This window comes from Macrobrachium rosenbergii, chromosome 6 (assembly GCF_040412425.1).
Source record: "Macrobrachium rosenbergii isolate ZJJX-2024 chromosome 6, ASM4041242v1, whole genome shotgun sequence".
Classification (NCBI taxonomy): Eukaryota; Metazoa; Arthropoda; class Malacostraca; order Decapoda; family Palaemonidae; genus Macrobrachium; species Macrobrachium rosenbergii.
Genome location: NC_089746.1, coordinates 57604012 through 57629339, shown reverse-complemented (window position 1 = coordinate 57629339; position 25328 = coordinate 57604012). Strand labels below are relative to the sequence as shown.

The 25328-nt window shown below is 35.5% G+C and overlaps 1 protein-coding gene across 1 annotated transcript in view; it reads right to left on the bottom strand.

The window, feature by feature from the left end:
* Positions 1-1802: 1802 nt before the first annotated feature.
* Positions 1803-25328, bottom strand: part of LOC136839616 (uncharacterized) — a 49751-nt gene continuing 26225 nt past the window's right edge. Inside the window, exons 2-6 of the mRNA XM_067105900.1 lie at positions 12527-12651; positions 9406-9645; positions 7502-7637; positions 6386-6515; positions 1803-5685 (exon numbers count right to left, since the gene is read on the bottom strand). Of these exons, the coding sequence (XP_066962001.1) occupies positions 5600-5685; positions 6386-6515; positions 7502-7637; positions 9406-9645; positions 12527-12651 (717 nt within the window). The 3' untranslated portion in view covers positions 1803-5599. The remainder of the gene's footprint in view (positions 5686-6385; positions 6516-7501; positions 7638-9405; positions 9646-12526; positions 12652-25328) is intronic.

The following is a 25328-nucleotide window of genomic DNA, read 5'->3' as shown; positions in this document are numbered from 1 at the left end:
GGCATACTCTTGTAATTTATAAAAGGCACTAGGTATGCTGCTTGACTGTCGTGATGATGCATGACAAATTTTGTGCGACCAATATTTTCTACACAGACAGAATAAAGTTATATATTCAGTAGACTTTCGTGAGTTTATAAAATCTAAGCTTAAACGTAAATTAAAAAGGGAGCGGGACGTAGGAGAGAATTTACTTTCTATAGAATGGCAATTTAAAAAAGTTCGATTACAGACGGAAAAGGTGGCGAATGTAACTTGTTGCATATATGTATTTTATCATTTTATTTGTATACAGATTTAATTGATTTCATTTTTTATCTTAAGAAACGAGCAATTATTCCCCCTACCGTTTTTTGGGAACCTTTCCCTCATGCCTTACACAGCCTAGTCAGCCACTCAACCTTCGTTTCAGCACCGCACTCCAGCCTTTCACTTATAACTCAATCAACTTCGAGAGCGTGGCAGTTACTCAGCCTATCAATTACTAACCTCTCACCTTTATCAGTCGCTTCCACAAGCACTCTCGGATTTAGGTGGCCCCTTTTCTCCTTATGATTTTTTAAAGTACTTACTACATCGACAAAAAACTGCATTCTCGTAGACACAGAATTAAGGGGGCAGTTTTTTTTTTTAATAATGCGATTTCCCCTTTCTAAAACACTCACTTGCACCTGCCATAATCCCCATAATCCATTATTCAACTACGGACCACCCTCCCATAGACAAGGATTTTACAGTAAATTTTTTTTTTTCATCAAAAAGACCTGACCTCTTTAATCCTGAACATTTGTTTATGAAGATGAACTCGGAGCTGAATAACAACTTGTCTGGTATACGACTAGTAATTGTGTAATTTTCCAAATGCATTATGAAGATGAACTGTCATTTCAGTGCATGTTTGCTAGTCAACTTTTCAAGTTTTTATGATGCTTTAGCGGCTGAGTTACATTTTATTTCTTCTGTAGTTTTAATGGATTTGCTTTATTTCATTTGATCTACTCAGTTAATTTAATTCATACTAAGGCAACTTATTTCATTTCATTTTCGGTGATTTTTAGTTTTTGTCATTAATTTCAGCCTCATGATGAAGCTATCGACCTCGAAAAATTGCGAAGTCTAGTTCTTAACTCTCATACATGCAATCACGATGTCCATCTTATGTCCATTTACACATGATGTGGAGTTGAGAAACTCACCCTATCTTGACACTTCATGCTCTTATGCGGAAAGGTTCCCTTCAGTTTTATATTAAATGTAAGTTTTTTTTAGCATTTTGGAGGAAGTTTGCCCAGTGTTCACTCGCCTAGCTAGAACAAGCTACTAGAAATTTAAGGCAGTTAAACAAATGCCTCTTCATTTCCCAAACCCCACTACTTTGGGGCCGTTCAAAAATTACGTCACGCCTTAGGGGAGGGGGTGGGGTGAGTGTGACCGTGGAGGGAAGGGGGTTGCTGCCATAAGTCGCATAACATTTTCAGATTTGTTCCCTTAGTTTCTTTTGAAGAGATGGTAAATGTAGGACTAAAGAGAGATAATAAAGATTCTCTGGACAAGTGTTATGAGGCGTGACAAGGGGGGAGGGGGGACGGGGAAAAAATTACCCAAAAAAGTGTTACGTAATTTTTGAGCTGCCACTTTCCACCTAAAAGCCCATCTTTTACTCGTCGTATTTTGCCAATCAGAACCCTACCAAACACATCACTCTAAGGAAAAAGAAAATGATTGAATTTAGAGAAAGAGACTTGTTCAGAACTTGGATCATACAAATCACAGTTTCCTTTACAGGTTTACAGAAACAAGGATAAAAACGTACATGTTTATTAACGTAGAAATATATCACAATCACAATATTGGCTATCCATCTAGCACGAAAAATAACCCTTGATATGTATGAAACTACATGCAGCAAGACTTTCGTTGAAAATATATATTCTCAGTGAGATTCAGTGCCGGATCCAGGAAGGACTAAAGGTCCTTTGATGCAGAAGTAATGGTTCTCATCTGACTCTCGGTTTTTTAGAACAGAAAATGACAATACGTCTAGCTTCATCTTATGGTTCATCTTCAGTTCGATCATTTAGAAAAAGTGCATCGATTACGCCCTCTAAACAGAGTAGAAAAATACGTTGAAGGAATTTTTCTTAGTCTCTACTGTCAATTTGGAAGGATCAGATGAATTACAGGACTTTTAATAAGTCATTCAAGGATGTTGGTTAAGCGTGAATTTCTGGTTACCTTTGACACTGAACCTGTCACACAAGGGTTTCTGTCTGCAAGCTCTGTGTTTGCCTTACAGTCGAGGGCTAACATTCTTTTCTCGCAAGCACTTGCAAGTAAGAAAGTTGCCAGCTATAGGACATTGGCATAGAATACTGATTTGTGAAATAAAGTGAACAATTTAGTTTTAAAGGTTTTATAATGCAGCTTGACCTTTGTCTTTTGAGAATGTACATAAAGCACCCTGGAATAATTGTCCTGTATCCAAGTGGAGAAAAATGTACAAGGTTTTTCAGCCATCTGTAGAATTACTAGTAAATGGGTCATAGTTTTGTTTGAAACACAAGTTTGCAATTAAGCTGTGTGATAAAAATTCACTTATTCATAGCCCATGAATTCGAACGTTATCAGATAATCGAGGCTTCCTGTATAGTTGATAAATTGTTCCATGATTGGCACTGGTTCATTTTGATAGACCAAGGACAGTTACACAGCGCCAAAGATAACGAAGCTTCTATATATATAGTATTTACATATGTATGTATATATATATATACATACACACATATATACATGTACATATATATTTATACATATTTATATGTATATACATATACATATTTTTCATATATACATGTACATATATACATACACTCACCAGCTGCTCTAGTATAGTAAAGTTGCTATTGAGTACCTAGAATAAACCAGTCTGCAACCTTCAGCCGCTGGCACTGAAATCATTTGGAGCCTAAGTGTTCCATGCTTTATAATAAATAAAAAAAATAAAATAGTATTTTTTGGGAAAAGTTATGATGAGGGATGACTGACTTCCAAGGCGTTTAGTTAGGAAATAACTAAGACTAGAATGACACAGGTTCCATTTCTAAACAAAATTTTAGGCAGATAAAAAAAAAAAACTTAATTTTTATATTCAGGAGGTTAGTTGCTCAAATGGTTAAAATATAAATGAAGGCAACACATTTCAGCAGCCATTTGGACTACTAATAAAAAGCTCTTGATATATTCAATAAATGTCCTAATTTTGGGACAAGTCTTTTAACTTATAAATATTCTATAAATTTGTGAAATTAAGCCGTTGATTTTTTCAACTATAAAAAAGATGATTATGATGATAACCACGAAAAAAAAAAAAATGTGATCGAATATTCCTAACAAAATGTAAAAATGATGATTGTGATTATGTATGAATTATGTATACTTGCGTCTACATTGCCCTGGCCTGATAACTTAAGAAATAAACACATTCTCGAAGGTAAAAGTTACGAGCAATTTGGTGGTGCCTGTCAAAACTGATAATCTTTGCTCCAGCACTGTGTATCCTAAACCCCTAACTCTTAAAATTAATGTATTCAGACTAATAAATTCCTTTACAATACCTTACAATACAGTATCACAATCTTCTTGAGCGAAAAATGTGACTGGAACGAAAGCTACATAACAAACAGGAACTGTCACAAGTAGTGTATGTAATTTCTACATCCATTACTTGACTTATATACATAACGCACCGTAATACATACAGCTGATGTACGTATCGCTTTTATATTACTGAACACTAATACTACTACTTTCTGTATTAAGCATCGCTTGGTATTACATAGCCCATTGGCTTTTACAGTTTATTTATATGTATATATAAATCAGTTGTCGAACGTAACAAAATACTGTTTCTCAAATTCTGCAGTTCAGGGAACCATTCTGTCCAAAGATTCTTTTCTGAAGAAGAAGAAGAAGAAGAAGAAGAAGAAGAAGAAGAAGAAGAAGAAGAAGAAGAAGAAGGAGAAGAAGAAGAATGAAAACCATATAAGTGTGATGGATTTCACATTAAAAGTACGAGAAGAATGACAAACACTTGGATATGAGTAGGTAACTGTCTTTATTTTCTGTCTCTGGTTTAGGCAGTCTCTAGGGGTCCACATCAGGCCTCTTACAACCTTCAATATACCTTCGGAAGAGGGCTTGTGCCTGCACAAATCTACAGCAACCAGATACAACCATTTTTTTTTAAATACAAAAGTTCACCAATTTATGCAGTTTAAATTCAAGAAGAATACGATCGTGTCTGAAGGAAACAAACTCATCTGTTTTATGACAAAACATGCAAAATATGCATGAAGTTCATTCTCATAACGGGATTGAAAGAACGTTTACGGAAATGTGACTACAGAGAAAGCAAAATTAACCAAAGATAGAAACTAATAAAATAAAATGGACGCCAGTAGGATCTGCGTTCGTTTAAAATAAACGGCAGGAATGTCCTAATATCCTTAAACAGTAGCTAATAAGCAAGTTACCACTGTCAAATAGATGATTTAGAGTCAATTTGTAAGAAAACGTGGGTGTAACCAAAGGAAAAAAAAAAAGTGAAAAATAATGAAAAGTGAGAAGGAAAAAAGCGTAGGGTATATTATATCAAATGCAGTACTTTGTGTCATACTTTGCTCTAATTGACGATAAATATACTTTCAATAAGAGGCACGAGTACGCAGTTCTCTATTTTAACGTAACAGCACATATATACAGTGTATATATATTAAATATATACATAATATATACAGTATATATATATATATATATATATATATATATATATATATATATATATATATATATATATATATATATATATATATATATATATATATATATATATATATATATAATACTAATTTAGGCATCCCATTGTGTTTCGAGAGTATTTCCTGTTCACTTAACGAGAGGCACCGTAAATTTAACTGCATACGGAACTGGACCTTATATGGACCATCTTAACTAGAGGCATATGAATAATTCTGACAGTAAAATAATATAAGTAACTGAACTGCTAGACACTTATCAAACTTTTTAACATTTTAGCATAAACTTCCCAGTGACGAAAGAGTAAAGAATCAATACGTCTCAGTATTACTGAATTAATGTTAGGTTATTAATATTAAAATATTATCTTTAATATTAAAATATTAAAGATAATATTCCCTGTTGAAAGATACATTATTTTCTTCGGTACACATTGGAAATATTTTCATCAAGAGATATTTCCTTTCGGATACCGTTTGGCAACTCTAAGTCGTCATGTGATTAAATGACTGATTTAATGATACAAAACTGACTTCGCTACAACTAGGATTATCGACGCATTCTTTCTCACGAGGCATGAAGCCACTAACTTATCCATGCCCAAGCTTTCATCTTCAAAAAGAAAACAAACATAAAAACAATTAAAAAAACAAATAAGCGAATGTGAAACGGTTATAAAGTTACAACCACAACATAAATGCAACTTTCTCGATCGAGAAGTATCACCATCACTTGTGTAGCTCAACAGTTGTTGACAGGAACCGTTCGTTGCGCTCGTTTACCATTAATCATATTCTGATCCAATGGTGATGCTTAGGTCTTCGGAAACGATGAGCGTTTTGTGGTACCAGATGTTTGTGTCTAATACAACTGCAATGAAAAGAAAACAAAATAGGTTTCATGAAATAATGTTAAAAAAATGAAGATATCGAAATGTGACCAGCAGAAAGAGATGACTTCTACGACAAACTACCAAAACTGAAAAGTTGAGCAACTGAACTTTATATACTCTCAAACTCTAAGCACTCTAAGCTACATCTCAGTCAAAAGTGAAACAATATTAACTGGTCTCCAGACTCCATTCTAACCAAAAGAGCCCCGCTAAACACAACTCTCCAGAACTACAACTTAACCCGAAGAGAAATAGTACCTACTGATTTTCCTGAACTGCATCTTAACCAGATGAGAACTACTAAATACCGTTTTCCAGATATGCACTCAACTTGAAGAGGGACAATACTCACTGATTTTCCAGAGCTGTATCTTTGCCTGAAGAGAGGTATTACTTACCAGTTTCTTCAGAGTTACATCTTACTTTCAAGGGAAACACCACTTTCTAATTTCACGAGCTGCATCTTAACCTGAAGGGAAGAAGCATTTACCAGTTTCTCCAAAGCTGCATCTTAACCTTAAGAGAAACAATACTCACAAGTTTCTGCTGAGCAGCCTCTGAACCTGAAGAGAAGCAGTACTTACCAGTTTCTCTGGAGCTGCATCTTAACCTTATGAGAAACAACACTTAGTGATTGCATCACAGCTGCGTCTCAATTTGGAGAGAAACATTACTCACTTATTTCTCCAGGGTTGACTTGCACCTCCATTGGGACACACTGGAAGTAACATTCGGGAGGTGGAACTAGAGTCCACAATTTCCTTCCCCTGATCTGGGCTTGCCAAGAGGGGTTGCCGACGTGGTCAACCTGAGGAAAAAAATAGAGATCTTGGGGTTTTGAAAAGTAAATGAATCGCACGCAAACCTATACAATTATAAACTTGTATTCCAGACATGGAGAAGAAAACAATGTGAGGAATATACTCGTAAGACGAGTAAGATTCAAGCACACATTTATATTATGATACAAGACTTACAAGTAAGTAATAAGTCATGCATTTGCATGCAAACGCACATAAATACATTACCATCAGCATACAAATGGTTAAGGATGAATGAATAAACATATGAATATAAAGTAGGTGTATATACAGCAGGTTATACAACAGAACCTCGAATTCCTTCTCAGTGTGGGAGAAAACCTATTTTTTTTTTTATTATATATACCTTCAACATAATATTACGATTCCCGAAATTCACTTTAACCTAAATATCTGGAAACAAGGTTTCTTATTAAGGTCTGGGAGAGTACTGAAAAACTTGTATTTTTGAAAACTGCGTTTATTTATGTCTAAATAGAATTTTCATAGCGTTAACTTTCATATAATTACCTAGTAAATGCATTCCGGGAGCCCAGGAGACTACTGTAACTTTACTGTTGCAAATTAACATATTATCACTATCTTTGCGTTACGCTGGATGTAAATTTGGAAATGGGGAGAGAGAGAGAGAGAGAGAGAGAGAGAGAGAGAGAGAGAGAGAGAGAGAGAGAGAGAGAGAGAGCTAAATGAAATCAATTTTTCATCCTATATACTTATCACTTTTTAACTCTTTTATTAATCTCTCTCTCTCTCTCTCTCTCTCTCTCTCTCAAGTGCAAGTGCCTTCGTATGTGTATGTAATTCTTTTATAACCGAATAATATGGCATTATTAATTTATGAAAAGACATAACAGCAACAGATCATATGATTCACTTTAACAATTACCTGAACACCGAAGAGAGAGAGAGAGAGAGAGAGAGAGAGAGAGAGAGAGAGAGAGAGAGAGAGAGAGAGAGACTCGTGAAAGCTTACGTGAAGGTGAGCTCCATATCCTGGCGTTCCCATGAAGATCCAATCCGTCTTCGAAGATTCCGCGGAGTGGGGAAGGAAATAGGGTCGCTCGTAGTGGCGCCGAAGAATATTCGCCGCCGAGGAATCACAGTTGCTCCTGTGAGATGAGAGTGATTCAGTGATTCAGTGATTCATAGAATCGTGCTTCGTTGCCACTGAAGGCACCAGGAACAACACGTTTCAGCATTCACATTCATAGATGTTTGTCATTGAGTATAATGCGGTACTGCTGTCTGGTACTGATGGAAAGCTAACCGTTAAAAAAAAAAAAAATTTAAAGTTATTATTATTATTATTATTATTATTATTATTATTATTATTATTATTATTATTATTATTATTATTATTATTATTATTATTCAGAAAATGAACCCTATTCAAAATAAAGATGATAATTATTAATGTCTGGTTCTAATCGAGGTTTAAGAATTAAAGAGAGTGTATGTATTCTCAGCATGAACAGGGCTTCAGACAAAAGGTGACTCTGTTATTCAAGCTGAAAAAAAATAAATAATAAGCTAAAATCATTCTAGTCTGTGCAAGTATAAGACTTTTTATTACTAAAACGATTCTAGTGTGAATTGATATACGGGTTTTTGTTAGCTCACGACTATTTCCAGAAAACCGTAAATGCAGGTGACAAAATACAATTTCCACAATTTACATGAAGTGTGAAGTTGCACGCTTCAGGACCTTCATCGCCCTCCCAGTGGTAAGTAAATGCCTTTTCTACTCAGAAAAAATAAAAGAAATAAGCAATAACAAACATTTCCTACTAAAGTGTGTGGTTTCAAGAGAAAATTAGATATCACCTTTCCATCCACAATCCCTGAGCAAAATGTCGCCTTAATGAACTTGTAAATAAACCTCATTGGCAGTGCAAATCAGCTAACCATCTATGTACACCGAGATGTCACAGATTTTATCGGGTACCCCATTCACCATGAAGATACTTCTTCTCCCTCTTTGGTCGCAGAATGTACTCAGTTTTTGTTACTTTCATCCAAGAAGAAACAATCGTTACGCGTAAGTGATTCGTCAATCTGTTTTCATTTCAATCTGCAAAATTCTAAGGTCCGTAATTTTACCTGCGCCAATATATTGCGACGTTTTTAAACAATACCATCTTACCCTTCATATAACAATGACCCCCTACCAGACAATTAGCGTAGAATTAACAATAACGATACTGATATCTCATTTCTAACTGCTCAAATTTCAACCAACAACGAAAACTGAATTCCTACCGGTCTCACTGGGTGTCCCTCAGGAGGAGACAAGCCTAACTCCTGCCTCCTATTTCCCTCTGACCTCCTGGGGAAGACTCCGGAGGGAAGTTGGCCTTGTCAGGTTTTTTTGTAAAAATCCTTCACTAGAATTTTATCCATATATATAATGTTTTCAGTTTTCCCACCAACTGAATTCCTAAAACACTTTTCCAGTTCTAAGAACTTTAGCTCAGGGGTGTAATTGGACTACTCAACAGTGATATTATGAAGAAGAGAGAGCAGAACAATAAAAGAATTAAGTACTAATTTCTCATCTATATAAATCCTCGTGGTCTACAAATATTCAGCTAATATTCAGCTATACAGAATAACTTGGTTTAACAAACCTACAAACTCCACTGTTCCTGACAGAATCCTACTGCCTTTCTTATATCACCCCATACTTTGATTTTGGAAATATGAATTCTCAAAATTACACCAATAAACATTTCATTTGAAACAGTTATTATTTTAACCTTCAGCAGCCAAAAAAAAAAAAAATCAATTACTCCAATATGAAATAAAAATCTCTGTCTACCAATATCAATTTTTGTTATAAGAAAAATCACGAGTGTCACCTCTAACGGCCCAACTTACCAACCGATGTACCACGGATCGCCGTGCATGTTGGCTCTCGCCTCGGACATGTTGAAGACCTGCCTGAGGTTGCGGAATTCCGTCTGATACGGGAAGAACTGACAGGTTCGTTCGAAGTTCTCCAGCACGGGCGAGTCGTCGGAGTAGATCGACTTGAAGAAGGCGAAGGAGAACGTGTTTCGCGCCGACCAGTTCTTTTGTCCATCAGTCACCACGACTGGTCTGCCGCTGTAGGCGTATCTGAAATTTAGAATGACAGTCAAAAGGATGATAAATCTAATGAGAATGATATGTAACTCTTTTATAACGGAATAAAAGCTCAAGTGTAGACGAGAACTCGAGAGCGGATTACGGTAAACATCTGAAATTTTGCAAGATGGAGAAGAATATGTCTAACGTTCAAGCTTAACATTCGTTTCCTTGGAGAAAATATCCTCGTATTTCACTAATTAACAAGACTACACATCGCTACAGCGAGGGCTGAAAGCTGTAATGTGATTTCTGTAGAGATTTTGACAAAGCAAACTCTCCGAATCCCGCGGGATTTTGCTAGTAGTTGTAGTAAAAGACAAGGTAACGATAGTGGTAGTAAACCAGTGTTTAAAGGTTTCTTTGGGGGTTATTAAGGCGTATTTTTCATAAGCAATGAATCTGAAAACGTAAAACTAAACAGACAACCAAAGTCATCGGTACCGAAAATCAATATTTCTCTCTCTCTCTCTCTCTCTCTCTCTCTCTCTATATATATATATATATATATATATATATATATATATATATATATATATATATATGTGTGTGTGTGTGTGTGTGTGTGTGTGTACATATATATGTTTATATATTCATATATATATATAAATATATATATATATATATATATAAATAAATATATATATATATATATATATATATATATATATATAATATATATATATATATAACAGCTGATGTCTTAGCGTCACTATTGTCAAAATTCCAAAAATTAAGTCATAAAAATTAAAAATAAAGTGCGTTACTTTGATTAACTGTTCAAACTATAAATAACGTGACCGTCAATTAAAGCTTATACATCTCATCCGTCACAACCAGAAGCGTATCAAATTTACCATAAAATCTAGAGTTTTACGGTTTCATACCGGTCTGACGTTAACCTATCTTAGGTATGACCACGGGCGGTGTAGCAACAAATGAACGTTGTGCCTCTTTAGGTAATAAAATGAACTTAACCAAATTTAACATGTAGAATTTCTTGTTTTTGTTTTTTACAACAAAAAACCATTTCCAAGATTTAAACGAAGGCACGGGGATCGGTAGACCAGGTTGGGTGACACACACACACACACACATAAGGATCGTGTAGATCAGGAAAAAACAAAAAAACACGTTTATCAAGTAGAATTTTAGGACCGCTGTGGTTGTCGGTCGTGGCTAGTGACATGTTTTTGTCCTTGTAAATGGGGCTATTTAGTATGCAGAAGGTGGAGCTCTTGTTGTCGTTATTCACTAACGTCTGATAAGAATCTAACCAAAGCAACATTGCTGAGCGGTTCTTAATGAGACAAAGGCTTAATTGACACTTTGTTATCCGCAGACTTCTGATAACTTTTTGCGTTGTTTTTGCTAAACATTTAGATACTGCGTTAATAAGCTACCCAGCACCAAGAGTATTGTTGGCTAGTTTTTAGATTAAGCAGGTTTTATACCAGCAAGGGTCCTTGTCCTCAGGTGGCGAAGATATAAGAGGCATGATGTAGACCCATGGACTCTACTCAGCTAAAAGGGACGACCTAGGTGAATGTTCGTAAGATTAAAAGATGTTTTAAAGCCACTCTAAGACTTTGCCTGAGTAGAAAGAGGACAAAAAATAAGAAAAAGTGACTCGAGCTTCACACAAAGCAACAGACCAGTTGAAAAAAATTCACCATGAGGTAAGTATTGGAGAACCTAACGAAGAACAAAAACAAAGCGATAACTGCAAAGCGATGAGACAGAAGGAGACAGTCTGTCACGACAAATGAAGATCTCCACAGGGCAAATGAATTATGTAAGTGGCCATTTTAGAGGAATGAAATGTGTCTCCTTTAGCTGAAAGCTCCTGAGTACCCTTCGTAAATGAGACAGCAAACTCAGATCATCTATCGAAGAGGCAAGGGCAGTGTCACTGATCAGAATACGAAGTTCCTTCAAGTCCATCTCTTCTGCAAGGAAAACTATAAGAGAAGCAAGACTCAGTGAGTAACTAACGCGGGACGGTGGCGGGGAGGCGGTCCGCCCCGGGCGGCGCTCTGGCATCTTTAGAGCATGAAATTACTAATTAGTTGGACTTTGATGTTGTCATTAGCGAATTCGCTTCTAACAAAACTCTAGAGTTCAGTTGTAAATCTGCTGTGTTGTTTTTGCTTTAGCTTTATGAAATCAAATAAATAATTGAGATGTTAAGGCTTAAAATGTGCGTTTAATTTTCACCACTTTACAACTTTTTAGCACGGGAGTGGGGAGGCACCTTTCAGAGTCCGCCCCGGGCGCCACCAACGTTGGTTACGTCACAGGCAAGATTCTAACGCATTATTCTCAACAGTGACAAATACGGCCAATTTAAGGGTTTTCAAAGGGGCGGGAAAAAAAGCATCTATGTTGTTGAAACAATATTTCCATATTTTTAGAAAGAAATTTAGGTATTTAAACTCCGTGATCTCTCCGAGACTAGTTAGAAGTTACAGAAACGTACGAAAAGTTGATAGAATGGAAAATAAAATAGCAGAACACAAAGAGGAGGGGAGTTATTAATAGACAAGTGACCTTGAGGCACTCAACGTTAAATAAACCCTCTTGATGAATGATTCATTATGCTAAACATCTTTTATCTCTTTCTTTCCTCTTGTTCTGTAAAAAGTTGAGCTGTAATTCCAGCTTCTCTCGCCAGTCATTTGAAAAACCTTTTATTTATCTGAAGAGTCGTGTCTTCGACGTCAATCTAGGACACACGAAACTCTCTTATTATTTCAGTTTTGCCTTCAGGTCTGGCGAGAAAAGACCACTATTTACACTTCTATTTTCTCTCTTCTAGTTTTGACGGTCATAAAGGAGAACTTCCAGAAAGTTTTACTAAATTCATATTTACCTTTCTTCGAAGAAGGCCGGAGATACACTGTGTATTTTCTCCACCTGGGTGACGTCTCGACACATGCTGCAGTCCACAGGCGGTCTGAAGAGGTCTTGGACGGCTGGTGGCATGTCGATTGTGCACTGGGGTAAGACAACAAAAATTCAGTTTTCCTTACATTACAAATAGCTGTTACTCAATCATCGCTAATAATAACGCTAATACTATCACGATTTCCCGTATGAGTACTATTAAAAAGCTTTATAAATATAAACAACTACAAAAAATAGGCCTTCAGCGACAAGCCGTGGGCGAACCCAAGGTAAAGGTGAACCAGTGCGAACTAGAACACGCAAACGGAGACAATTTATCATAGCGTACCCTAAAAACTTCCGGCAGGGTACATTTTCTTTGATGCAAGGTCTGTGACACTGAACGAGGCAGAATGAAACTAGATCACGACGGGTGGTATGATGTGAATGCAAAGATCGTATGAGGAATAAAGGGAGATAATGAAAGTACTCGAAGCAACGCTTCAGAACGGATCATTGATAAACGGAAGAAAAGACAAGGGCTCAGGTAGGATGAATGAAGAGCTCGGGAGAAAAGAAGCCAACTTGTGACAGTGTGTGTGGGCAGTAGAAAGTAGAAGGGAAGGCTATAAACGCCACCTAGTAGCTTTGCAACATAACTAAATACATACTTAGTAATACCTCCCCCTGTGAAACTGAAGCTTAATGGACAAATCACCTGCGTAATGTATGCCCAGCTCTACTTCCTGGGCACACGAAATGTACCCTAAGTACCTTTATGTGGTGTTAACTATACCATGACGATACAGGTCGTTGTGATTGAAGAGCAAATAAACAAATAAATAAGGAAAAATTAGGATGAGAATCCAGAGTAATAGGTAATTCATAGCTGTTTATGATTACCGGTTAACCAATTTGATCCCAGATTGAAATTCGCGGCTTTGGCAAGCCTACTGAAAAACACACACACACACACACACACACACACACACACACATATATATATATATATATATATATATATATATATATATATATATATATATATATATATATATATATATATATATATATATATATATATATATATATATATATATATATATATATATATATATATATATATCTTAATGTCATATGTATGTGTGACAGAAAATTGCTGTAAACTGATATTGTTAAAAATGAATGATATTCTGATTATGTGTCACATCAGAGATCAAGTTTTCAGAATTCTAGTTCTTTTCCTCTAGGATTTCACTCACAATTCTGTTTCTCTAGCGCAGAAACAACCAAAAACTCATACACACACACACACACACACACACACACACACACATATATATATATATATATATATATATATATATATATATATATATATATATATATATATATATATATATATATATATATATATATATATGTATAATATAAGAGTTCAAACGAAGATACAATGCATTGCTACCCTAAAACAATTCTTGCATTTTATTAATTTACTTACATTTTTACCTATCTGTTTATTAATTTGCCCATTTATTTTTTCTTTTATAATAACTGATCTCCTCTTTCTGTATTTTTTATTCCCGTCTGTTATTCTTTCAAACGAACATCATATTCTTTGGAAGTTTGAATTTCAAGTCAATGGCACCTGTGGGATTGTTCTACATGAATAGGGTTCATCTTCTTAATAATAATAATAATAATAATAATAATATACCCATATATATAATAAGTATATATACATATATGTATATGTATGTATATATACGTGTGTATGTGTGTGTGTGAGCGCGTATGCGCGTTCAAAAGAAACAAGGTCTCTCCAGGGAGAGGTCATAAATGAACACGTACTTCTGGTCGATTTACAATATATAAATTCTTGCCTTCACACACAAGCAAAACGAGCGTATATACCATACGCTTCGACTTTACAGTTCCAGTTAGGTGAGACAAAACAAAAGTAAAAAAAAAAAAAAAAAACTACGGAACAAAGGTTGATTGATCACAAAGACGTATTTCCTGCACGCAGCGTTCCCAGCGTTTCGCAAAAGTAGAGAGAAGTAGAGAGGGAGAGAGAGGGATAGAGGAGAGTCCTTGGGATCCCATTTGAAGCAATATAGGCAATTAAGGTCGGCGCTGTAGTCCCACAACTCTCAGTAAACCGGGTCATGAATGTGTGAAAATGTATCGACCTTCGTGTGCATGTTTGGTTTCTTCGTACGACAGAATACAACAGCAATAATGCAGTAGAAAAGTACAGGAGAAGACACTGCAAAACTGCCAGATCAGTTCTGATATTTTGACTTTTTAATGAACATTATTATATAAAAGCTTCGCATTCTTGTGAACGAAGGAGAGAGAAAAATTCTACGGAGAAATCTTCACTTATTTTGGCGGAGTTGGTTGACCCCTATACACTTATATTATTATTATTACAAGGTTGCTGGCACGTGCTACGCCGCGCGGGAACCAGGCACTGCCCGTCATGTCTCCTCTGCCCTCCTGATCTCCTACCTACCCCGCCCCACCCGGGGCGGACAAACTGGTTTGCAGGAGGAGGGTGGATGCGTCATGTGTCCCCTACCCCGATCCTGTACCTACCCCGCCTCCACCCGGGGCGGACAAACAAGAAAGATCCACTCAGTTTCATTATTATTATTATTATTATTATTATTATTATTATTATTATTATTATTATTATTATTATTATTATTAATGAAGAAATAAATCTGTAGATTTGTTTCTCCATTTTAAGATTAGCTACTATGAGTATTTTTTAATTCATTATTATTATTATTATTATTATTATTATTATTATTATTATTATTATTATTATTATTATTATTATTATTATATGGCGTTCATTAGAAAGAAGCAACGGAAGGTATTGGGAAATACAGAAATAAGAGATCATTCATCAACAAAAAATAAATTAACAAATCAATAAATAAATAAAAAAAGTTAAGTAAATTATTACAAAAAAACAACAACAACATCAATAATAATAATAATAATAATAATAATAATAATAATAATAATAATAATAATAATAATAATAATGGTTTTAGCAATATAGATTATAAAGTACCGTCACATTCTTTAAAGACGACAATAAAATTAGACCATTTTCTCGTGTGAAATAGTTCAGGCTCTATGAAGCCAGCTGTCAGCGCGTTCAGAGTGAATGAAGCCGGATCAGAATGTTTACGAGGACAGACTGTTTGTCTTCAGTCTGTCGGGTCATTCTGGTTTGTTGCGGTTAAGCTGACCAACGGCTGCTCAGTGGGGCACGCTAACCCTATCCCAGGATTAAATACCCGCTCTAGTAATGATAATGGTTATCATTCGGGTAACATATGAATGATTGTTGCCCAGTGCGTAGACAGATCAAAGGAAAGTACTTGAACATTGTTTGAGAGAAAGGATTTTGAATATCGTGATGCTTTGTTTTGGCTGTAATCAATGCCATTTTTGCTTTATACTGTATAAGAATATATATATAGTCTCCTTTGTATCAAAGCCAATGGGCATAGATTCGAATCCTGGCCGGTCCGAGGCACGTGCCCTGCGCAGTTTCCTTCGGATGGAAGTTATTCCCGACGTAAAATGAATTAGTAACCAAAATGAATTAGTAACACAAAATATACATGCATATATATACACACATATATATATATGTATATATATATATATATATATATATATATATAAATATATATATATATATATATATATATATATATATATATATATATATATATATATATAAATATATAGATAGAGAGAGAGAGAGAGAGAGAGAGAGAGAGAGAGAGAGAGAGAGAGAGAGAGAGAGAGAAGTAAGAGCATATCAGGATTTAACATCAGGCATTATACTTATTTTCTTAACATATCAACACACACTACGTTTCTCCTTATAAAGATATTTCTGTCCTAAAACTGTGTAACTATGACAAGCGTGGAATGACGGGGTACTAAGGCTGAGTCAGGAGGTCCCCCAATTATTCTCTTGATAAATATAAATTAAACTCAGCTGAGAAAGAGAGGAGGAGAATTACGAAGTTACAGTTGCGGGATGCAAAAAGGAAAATGGATGACTTGGGCAATGATAAACTTAATACACGTTCATTCACACATTCACGCACATGCAAGTGGGTACGTAGAAGAGAGAGAGAGAGAGAGAGAGAGAGAGAGAGAGAGAGAGAGAGAGAGAGAGAGAGAGAGAGAGAGAGAGAGGTTGTAAATACAAAGTGTATTTTGGAAGCCTTACCATCATCCTCGTGCATCCCAAAAATTTATATAAAAATACAAACATTAGCGAGAGAGAGAGAGAGAGAGAGAGAGAGAGAGAGAGAGAGAGAGAGAGAGAGAGAGAGAGAGAGAGAGAGAGAGAGAGAGAGAGGTTGTAAAAAAATGCATTCTGGGATCCTTACTATCATCCTCGTGCATCCAGAAAATGTATATAAAAAATACAAAAATACAAACATTAGCAAGAGAGAGAGAGAGAGAGAGAGAGAGAGAGAGAGAGAGAGAGAGAGAGAGAGAGAGAGAGAGAGAGAGGTTGCATATACAAAATGAGTTCTGGAAGCCTGTTATCATCCTCGTGCATCCAAAAATGTACATAGAAATACAAACATTACAAAGAGAGAGAGAGAGAGAGAGAGAGAGAGAGAGAGAGAGAGAGAGAGAGAGAGAGAGAGAGAGAGAGAGAGAGAGAGAGAGGCTGCGAAACAAAGTGAATTCTGGAAGCCTTACACCATCATCCTCGTGAATCCAAAAAAATATATATAAAAAATACCAACATTAGCAATGCAAGTCACTTAGCTTTCTTTAAGGAATGACTTCCCAAATACAGTGTGAGAGACCATTTTCTAGAGCAGATGGTGACGCCACTCACAAAAAAGAAAAGAAAGAAAAAGTGAAAGAAACGAATGGAAATATAAAGTACCCCATCTCTGGCCGAAGGCCGACAACCACTTAAGATGAATCTGGCGATAAAACACTGGGGAAATTGCACACTGAAGAAATGGCATTTTTTAGAATTGTATTCATGTAGCTACGCCCAGATAATAGTTTGAGGTATGAACTTGGTATCGCCCGCTTAATGAATTTATAATCAGTCAACCAGATACTGAAGATATTGAAACGGGTGGTAAGTGCTTGCAAGAAGACAGAGGATACACGATAAAAAAATAAGGAAAATACAGTCTTTCCCATTATGGAATTTCTTATAAGCCGCTAAGAGAACGACGCGCAAAAATTAAACAGTTACATGCACGTAACAAAGCAAGCTAGTTAAGTCATATCTTAAAATAAAACAGTATTAATGCCAGAGGGAAGTTTTACTCACTGGTTAACAACGAAAGCGCTTCCTCTAGAGAGAGAAAAGAGAAAGAGATAATGAGCTAAAATCAAGGTGTCTTTGAGGTGAGCCAGAAGATATGCAGATTGCATTCTTAGGATTGTTTTCTTCCCGCTGATTAAGAGACGTTCATTTTTATAACCGTATGTCCATCACACTCCACTCCTTCAACCGCGCATTCACAAATATGCAGAGAGAGAGAGAGAGAGAGAGAGAGAGAGAGAGAGAGAGAGAGAGAGAGAGAGAGAGAGAGAATTGTAGTTTTACAGTTGCTAAACATAAGTTGGACAAGGGACAGTGGCATTCTCAGATTAACACACACGCACATTCATGCGCGAGGTAGGTAGATTGATCAGAAAAATACTCTGAAAGAAACATACAAATGCTAATACCTACATTCATGAAAATGCACATTCATACACGAGATAGATAGATAGATAGATAGATAGATAGATAGATAGATAGATAGATAGATACTTTGGAAGAAGCAGACATATAAATACACATTCTCACTTTCACGAAAATGCACATTCATACACGAGATAGATAGATAGCTAGATAGATAGACAGATTAAAGATAGATAGATTTTTGGAAGAAACAGAAATTCAAATACACATTCCTGCATTCAAGAAAATGCACATTCATACACAAGATAGATAGATAGATAGAGAGATAGATGGATAGATAGATAGATAGATAGATAGATAGATAGATAGATAGATAGATAGATAGATAGATAGATAAATAAACAGATAAATAAATAAATAAATAAATAAATAAGTAAAGAGAAACAGAAATTCAAATACACATTTCTACATTCAAGAAAATGCACATTCATACACAAGATAGATAGATAGAGAGATAGATGGATAGATAGATAGATAGATAGATAAATAAACAAATAAACAGATAAATAAATAAAAAAATAAACAGATAAATAAATAAATAAATAAGTAAATACATAAATAAATAAATAAATAAATAAATAAATAAATAGACTGATTTCTTTCCCTCAAGAGCACTTTCTCAGGCAGTGAGTGGTACACCCTGCAGTGGTCCACCCTCCAATTTTTTGGCAAGGGGCCTCGTCACCGGTATTTCTAGCATGTAAACAACATATTTCTCCAAATACTTTTTTCCTAGTTCTCAGCTTTACGGAAGTCGCACTTACACTACGCCCACCGATTTTTTTTTTTTTTTGTGAATAAGAACCTATACCCAATTTTCTAAAAAGAATAAGATATGTTTTCACTTTTTTTAAAAAATTTTAATTCTCTTTGAAATGTGACGTGGAAAATGAGTTTTTTTACTTGCCATTTCAACAAATGTGAGAATCTGAGCGTCAAGTTATTTCTTGTTTATTTATTTAATTTGTTCTTGCTGAAAGAAACTGAATATTATGGTAATAAAAAAGATATTTTATTAAATATGCACCATCTGTAAGAGTTCCCGAATCTATAAAAATTCCACATGAAAAATATAACTGAAAGATTTGATTTATTTGACCACAGATACAGTGTTATAATAACAGTGCATAACCGAGTATAATAACAGATATATACGAAATGCTGAACACCTCAGTTTATGTAAACGTCATTTAGTAAAAGGAAAAAAAAAGGAAAATATTTTCGATTAAATGAATTCGTATCACTTTGGATTTCCTTGTAAGGCAATATAATTAATGCACATTCATTTAACTAACAGAATATCAAGTAACGTCCATATGAAACCAATAAGCTTTTAGAATGACTCAACTGAGTCATGTTAAAGCGAACATATGAACAACGACTTGCGGATTCTGTTATGTCTGTGCAACAGCAGAAAATCTGAGTTCATGAATATGTCTGTTCTCAAGCGATCTTGCTGAAGTAGTATTTTTTTCGTTAGGTTGTTTGCTAAATCGATTCTTAAGTTATCATGCTAAAATTAACTGTATTCCGTCATAAGTTGTTGGATAAGGTAATCCTCAACAAAAAGACCTCAAGTCACCATAAAGAAATTAATGTATTTTCTCTCATGTCGGGTAAACCTGTTCTCAAGTTATCTTACTAAGATAGGTTGTAATTTCCCTAAGTTAACGGTTGAGTCCCTTTCCCAGTTCTCACGCAGAATTAAATGATGTATTTTTCTCGATGCTTAAGTCGTCATACTAAAACGAATGGCTTGGAGATGTAAATGAGGTGACAACACGGCCAACCCACAGGTACTTGAGGGGTTTGGCCCATGAGTGTTGAGTAACGAGAAGACGATGACACAATTCCGAATTGAATAGCAAAGTCAGGAAACGTCATCATCTTTCCTAGAACAGCCATTTCACAATGATATAAATCCCTCTGAAATTTACATTTTCTCATAACTGAGGGTCAAAGGCGAGATGACCTTATCAGATTTTTCCCCCCGAGTGCGTACTAACGGTTTGTGTTTAAAACCTTTTCCCCTTTTTTCGTTCATTTGTCTCTGAGAAGGGTCATGCTAATATTCAAGGACTTCAAGGCAATCAGCCAGGTATCAAGGGTCACTCCACAGGTTCTTCGTCGAGGCACAAACCTCGGTGGAAAGTTGGGACATGGCCAAAGGTTCAATCAACTTCGTTTGGTCGACCGGTTCGATTGGGCTAGGATAAGATGGGTGAGGGTAGGGATGGAGTGGAAGGATGTTGAAAGAATATCTAAAATAATAATAAGAGTTGGGGAGAAAATAGCGTGTGGTAGAGGCAATTGGAGCCTCTGACTCTTGCTTTTAGTGTGGTATTCTGTAGCTCGATCTCAGGTGTTCTTTTTGAATGTTATGTGAAGGAGTCAGCATTCATCCATTCTTCCAGTATTAATGGGCTCTATAGAACTTATTCATGGTTTTATTTATTATACATTCATAAAAGGATTTAAAATAGGAGTTTTACTTCCTATGTTTTATTATGGTGTTAGACCTTCATGGAAGGAAGCTCTTCATATTGATGAAGGTTCACTATGCAGAAGCCAATGAATAGATGTTAATGCATTTTCCAAAGAAAGCCAATCATGAAACAATAAAGAATCTAATAAATTCTAGTACTGACCTTGCCCTGGACTCAGATCTGGCAAGATAAAACCATCCATCATGAAAGAAATTTATCATCCAGAATTCGTTAACTGGATTTTTTAGGAACAGGTTAGTCGAGTAAGTCGAGGACCATTTCATTGAATTGGATGTGAATTCTAATATAACACAAAATGAATTCTTCTGTCTGTTGGAAGTGCAGAGACCGAAATATAATGAATTAATCTGTGTGAAATCTTTATGGATGGTTAGCCAGAGGCCTGGAACCCTTGATTTAAGGGAGGCTCTAGTATATAACCCTTCCCATAGCATTGTAGTATTTTTTTTTTTTGTTTTAACAGATTAATAGACTATTGTTACTAAATGTAAATCATATATTTTATATGTTGATTCTCCGCCATGTTTTACTAATTCTTTCTGTTAATGGAAGAAAACTCTCAGGAATAATAGATATCAATAAATGAAAACTAAATTTTGAATTTCCACGACGAAAAGGTTCATCTTGTTGGAGGGATATTGAGCAAAAAATCTAACCTTCAGTTTTTCTGGAATCATGAAAGTTTCTGGGGTTGGGAAACAAGTGGTCAAAGTTTGGGTCATGTCTGGATTTTGGTTTAGATCCGAGAGGATATTCTCCAGACTAAGGGAAACTTTCTATAAAAAAAAAAAAAAAAAATAATAGGAGCAGTTTCGTAAAAATTTCAGAGATTTCTTCGTTGGAGGAGTCTTGCGCATTACTGTTTTGGTCGGATCAGCGTCTGTTTTCATTAAGTGGTTTTAGAATGCATAGGCATTGGGACCTGTCCCCGACGGCTGCCGGCCTAAGAAACAGGAGATCAGCGCCTGCCCTATGAGCCAACAGAGGCCCAGGAGGTCTTTAACTTTAACATAAGAATGTCCTGTTCAGGCCCACAGACGACTCCATTAGTTAGTGGTGGTTCAGATTCAAATCTGGATCAGTACAAGAAATATTTCCACAGCCTTGATGTCATATTTTTTGGTCTCTAAGTGGAAATTGTTTACATTCTAATTATAGAGAAATTTCTTCGGAAAAATAACAATTACGTTCATTTAGTATGATGCTACTATGTCTACAGTCTAATCTGGCGCAAATGATGACTTTAATTGCTGTATATGATAGCAACATAAAGACTTTTATTCTGATATTGCAAATACTTCTATACAACGGTAAGAAATGTTAAAAAAATAACATTTACACTAATTTACTATGATACCATGTCTACAGCTCAAGGGTATATCATTATTTTGTTGCAGCGAATAAATGACTTATGATTGCTGAATATGATAGAACCTCAAAATTTTGAATTTGATATTGTAAATATTGCAAATAATCTATAAACCAGTATGAGACGGTTACCAGATGAAGTGGCGGTAAAATTCTTTTGTAACTGTAAAGTGCAAGTGTTGTGCCAGGTAAATCCAACTGTTTGAGTAAGCCTGCCACATGTCTTGTTATAGAAAGAGACTGAACTGTTTATGATTCCATGCAGTTGCAAGCAGTTGCCATGAGAAGCATTCGCATGAAGGACTCTTAAGCTACAGCACCTCTTTGGATTCGTGGTCATGTGCACATTATATAATGTACATATGTATATACAGTATATGTATATATGTACACATATATATGTATACATACACACACACACATAAATATATGTACATATACACACACACATATATATATATATATTTACAATGTGTGTTTGTTTCCATACACGCACCTGTATAATCATACCTTACATGCATATTTGTTTGTGTACAGAAACTCCATGAACAAACATACGCCAAACACAAGCATTCGACCATAAACACACCACAACGATTCATTGCACACTCCTTCCCTTGAAAACTACAGCGAAGCGAAAAGAACAACTTTCAGGAAAGGATTCCACACTGTGCATCATTCAAGAAAGGATTCCTCGCGCGGGCGTAAGCGCAACATCTGCAGGAATTTCCCAGGAGCGGCTCAACATCCCAAAGAGATGCAACGGCTACTCATATCTGTCTTCTCTCGCCCAGCTTAAAAGTCAACAAACTCTAGCAAACTCGAGCCAAAGTCGCTTGTGCTTCGTTTGGCCCTTTTATCCGCTGTTGCAAATTCACATTATATGTTGGATTAGGTCGCAAAACCGTTTATGTTCCATATGATTCTTTTTATTTGATGCTATAAAGGATGTTTTAGGTTACCTAATACACATTTTAAATTGTACTGGGTGGCCAGAATCCTCTATTTTTCATATGATTCTTTTTATATGATATTGCAGGTGTTCGTGTTTGGCTTACTGTAGGTTAAAATAGATTCTGAGATTGAAAATACATATTTTAAGTTTGGTTAGGTTGTAAACTCGCCTGTGCTTTGTTTCGTTCATGATTTTTTTGCTGATGTTAATGATAAACTTTTGATATTATTCAAGTTACCGAATACTCAATACAAACAATTTTTATTAGGTTACGATACGGCACTTTAGATTCGTGACTTTATCATCTGAGAGTTCATGTAGTCTGACAGATGCCCCTTGGGCAGACTAGAAATGATGTATTCGCGTACCCATATATCACTGACATAAGCACCTGGTAGGGGAGAGAGAGAGAGAGAGAGAGAGAGAGAGAGAGAGAGAGAGAGAGAGAGAGAGAGAGAGAGAGTTCTTTCGTAACATTTTTTATGAAATTACCATAGTAAGAGAGAGAGAGAGAGAGAGAGAGAGAGAGAGAAGAGTCCTTTCGTTACATTTTTTATGAAATTAATGTAGTCAGAGAGAGAGAGAGAGAGAGAGAGAGAGAGTCCTTTCGTTACATTTTTTATGAAATTAATGTAGCCAGAGAGAGAGAGAGAGAGAGAGAGAGAGAGAAATTAATGAGAGAGAGAGAGAGAACCCTCAAACCACCAATTTGGTCATTTACAATTATGTTGCATTTACAATGAAAAAAACTTAATGTAGAGAGAGAGAGAGAGGGAGAGAGAACCCTCAAACCACCAATTTGCGTCATTTTACAATTACACAAGACCTTAACTCCCCAATTTTACAATTACACAAAAATTTTTAAAACTTACTTCAGAGAGAGAGAGAGAGAGAGAGAGAGAGAGAGAGAGAGAGAGAGAGAGAGAGAGAGACAGAGGTCAGGGCCAAAGTCAGACCTGAAGAGCAGTACAACAGCATCCTTTCATTAACAGTGATGCATAACCTTAATTGTTATGCAATCAACGCAGACCAGTGTACTGGCATTGACTACGCAACAAGAAACGATGAGCATCAAGTTTGCTTAGCTGTGCGTTAAGCCGGCTACTCATCATCAAAGATCAAACAAATAAAACAATCCCTTCTCAAACACATACAAACACACATACACACACATATATATACATATAATAAACAAGTAAATATATATATATATATATATATATATATATATATATATATATATATATATATATATATATATATATATATATATATATATATATATATATATATATATATATATATATATATATATATATATGTGTGTGTGTGTGTGTGTGTGTGTGTGTGTGTGTGTGTAATAATGTCTGGTCTGTCGAATACTGTTCCAGACCCCTTGCCACTACCACTAATAGCAACAGTGTAAAGACTAACGCGTTGGTGACATACAAAAATCCTTCCAAGTTTCCGCAGAAATCCTTATCAAAATTTAACTACAGATTCTCAAATAGCAGTCACAATGATTAAGTAATTTTTCTATGTTGCTTTTTAGAGTTACACACCAAAGAGTTACACACCGAAAGCCCAGAGAACCAAGCGCTGCTGATAAGTAAATGAATAAAATCTATAACTTTTGTATAGAGAAATTGTTTGAGAGGCCAGACACGAGTTTGTTTATAGAAACACATTACATGAAAATCCAAATTTCTGTCAATTTATAAGACTGTGTTAACTGGTTGGTGGCGACAGAAATAAATGTTGAAAATCCCTTTATTTTCCATTTTCAGCGTGTTGTAAATCAAACAGATTCAACGACATCAAGTTAACCAGAAAACAAACTAAAACCGGTTAGATGTAACAGTTGAGTCATTCAAGTCGCTAACAAAACAGAAATCATTCGGAAGTTGTACAATCTTAATCACACATTTCATAAAAAAAAATTAGTCTTAAAAACTTGTCCGATACATGTCTGAAATAGGGCCGGTCTACCACACTAAACGGTTTGGGTACGTATATGACGGGTAAAAAATGCAGTTTTTATTATTTTCAAAAACCAGTTTCCTTTCCTTTTTTTACATCTTTCACATCCGAACTTTATCTATTTTTCCAACACTGACCCCTGCTGGGTTACGTAAGGTTTCACCATCGAGCGACTTGGGACAGAGAAGTATATAGCAGAAATATGCAG